General features: G+C 35.4%; 1 protein-coding gene across 1 annotated transcript in view; it reads right to left on the minus strand.

Annotated features, from left to right (window-relative positions):
* The window catches only part of LOC145406611 (uncharacterized), a 50,808-nt gene extending 48,430 nt beyond the window's left edge, over window positions 1-2,378 (minus strand). The window contains exon 1 of the mRNA XM_080277687.1: window positions 2,262-2,378. Within this exon, the coding sequence (XP_080133813.1) occupies window positions 2,262-2,282 (21 nt within the window). The 5' untranslated portion in view covers window positions 2,283-2,378. The remainder of the gene's footprint in view (window positions 1-2,261) is intronic.
* Window positions 2,379-2,500: the final 122 nt, after the last annotated feature.

Here is a 2,500-nt window from a genome sequence, read left to right on the forward strand (position 1 = left end):
AAAATCTGGCAGAAAAAATAAGGCGGAAAAATAGAAAATAGAAAAATAGACAGAAAAAGGGCAGAAAAAATTGGACGGAAAATTGACAGAAAAAAACTGAAAAACTGACAGAAAAAAATATAGAAAATTTGACAGAAGGCCGAAAAAAATAGGGACGGAAAATTGAGTGAAAAAATACAGAAAAATTGACAGAAAAAAGACCGGAAAAAATGGGACGGAAAAAGAAAAAATAGACAAATAGGGCAGAAAAAACTGGACGGAAAATTGACAGAAAAAATATAGAAAAATTGACAGAAAAATGGCAGAAAAAATGGGACGGAAAAATGACAGAAAAAAGACCGGAAAATAGGCCGAAAAAATACACAGAAAAATAGACAGAAAAAGGCCGAAAAAATAGGACGGAAAATTGACCAAAAATACAGAAAAATTGACAGAAAAAAGACCGAGAAAAGGCAGAAAAAAAACAGGAAAGTTTGAGAAAAAAAAAAGACAAACAAAAAAAGACCGAAGAATTGACCGAAAACATAGACCGAAAAACAGAAATATGCACAGAAAAAAAGGCGGGAAAGTTTGAAAAAAAAAATGACAGGAAAAATGACAAGAAAATAATGAAAAAATAGACTGAAAGATTGAACAGACAGAAAATTGGAAGAAAAGGCAGGAAATAGAAAAGAAATAGAAGACTGGAAAAAACAGCACGGGAAAAATGGAGAAAAACACAGAATATTGGAAAAAAAAAAAGCAAGGAATATTGAAAAAACAGCGAGGGAAAGAAAAGAAGGCATTGATAATTTGAGAAAACTGTCCGAAAAGATTGTAAATAACAGCCAGGAAATACTAAAAAAAAAAAGAAAAAAATAAGCGGAAAAAAGTCGAAAAAGAAAATAGCCAAGGAAAGGTTGAAAAATAGCCAGAAAAGATTGAGAAAGAAAACTGAAAAAAAGACAGGAGTGAAAAAAAATGAAAGAGAAGATCGAGAAGACAGCAAATTAATAGAAAGGACGGAAATCAAGGGAAAGACTGAAAAATAGCCATGGATACTTGAAAAATAACTAGGAAATACTAAAAAAAAATATATAGCCCCCCAAATACTGAAAATATTAGCGAAGACTGATTGAAAATGGTCGGGAAATTGATAAAGGCCAGAAAATATTGAAAGAAAAATAGACAGGGAAGACTGGAATAGGAAACAGCCTCGGGTGATTTGTAAAATACCCCTAAATGATTGCTAGACGTCACAGAAGATTGAAAAAAATAGCAAGGTGACACGAAAATTAGCCAAAAGACTGAGGAGAAGCCACAAGACTTAAAAATAGCCCGACGACGAAGACATAGCCCACATGACTGAAAAGTAGCCCCGGGGCAGAAAAGGTAGCCCAGTGATTTTAAGAAAGTAGCCCGTCACGTAAAAAAATAGCCTACATGACCAAAAATACCTCAGAAAGGTAAAATAATAGGCTCGGACGCTAGAAAGAACTCCCAGTATATAAACAATGGTCCAAAATTTAAAATAAAATAGAAGAAAATGTCCATACATTTTATAAAGCCAAATAAAATCTAATAATAGCCTCAGGAAGAAGAAAAAAGCATCAAATTAACAAAAATAAATAAATAAACCCAACAGAAAAAAAAGACCAAGGAAAGTTTTAAAATATCCCATACGATAAAAATAGCCTAAAGGGAATTCAAATTTATCCCATACGATATTAAAAAAAAAAAAAAATACCGCCACGTCTCGATGCAGTTACAAAACGCATCTTAAAACTCAATAAATTTTCAATTATGTGACTTTCCACGCTGTACTGTCTGTAACATGTACGCTAAGATATGTACGTATATAATGTGTACGTAATATGGATGCAGTACGTGCCTTTGTAATATGCATGCTTGTAATGTGATATGTATTCGTGTCATGCGATGTAACGTTTGCAATATGTATGTATGCGATTTGTAATATGTATGCAACCTATGTGCGTATGAAGTATGTGTGTATGTGTATAATATTATGCATGATTCAGGCTTTCTACGATCCTTCACAGTTCTCAAGGATTCGTGTATAACCTGAAGGGATAAACTCTTGAATCACTTCTTAATCCCGATCTAGATTTGTGTGTACTAATGGGCTAACTTCACACACACACACACACACACACACCATTTATTACACTATAGAACTGGTTACTCAAGGATAAAACTAAACACCAATGCAAAAACAGATCACGCCTACAGCCACCTAGAAACAGTCCAATCTGATCACTTACCAAAAGAAGAAGGTTTTCCATGTTTTTAGCTGTTCCTCTGCGAATCTGGGGCGACTACAGCACAGCGGAGTGGAGTGGGGAGGATTTTAAGCACTGGGTATCGTGGTGGAGCGTAGTGGAGCGGAGTGGAGCGAGTGTGTGACTGGTTAAAAGGCCACGAGCGGTGTATATCCTACCCCCACGATGGCCGCCTCTGCTCTGCCACTCTTCTCACCGAGAGGATGAAGATCGTACAGCGC

This window comes from Coenobita brevimanus, chromosome 71 (genome assembly GCF_032717465.1).
Source record: "Coenobita brevimanus isolate Jiangsu-jjx chromosome 71, ASM3271746v2, whole genome shotgun sequence".
Classification (NCBI taxonomy): Eukaryota; Metazoa; Arthropoda; class Malacostraca; order Decapoda; family Coenobitidae; genus Coenobita; species Coenobita brevimanus.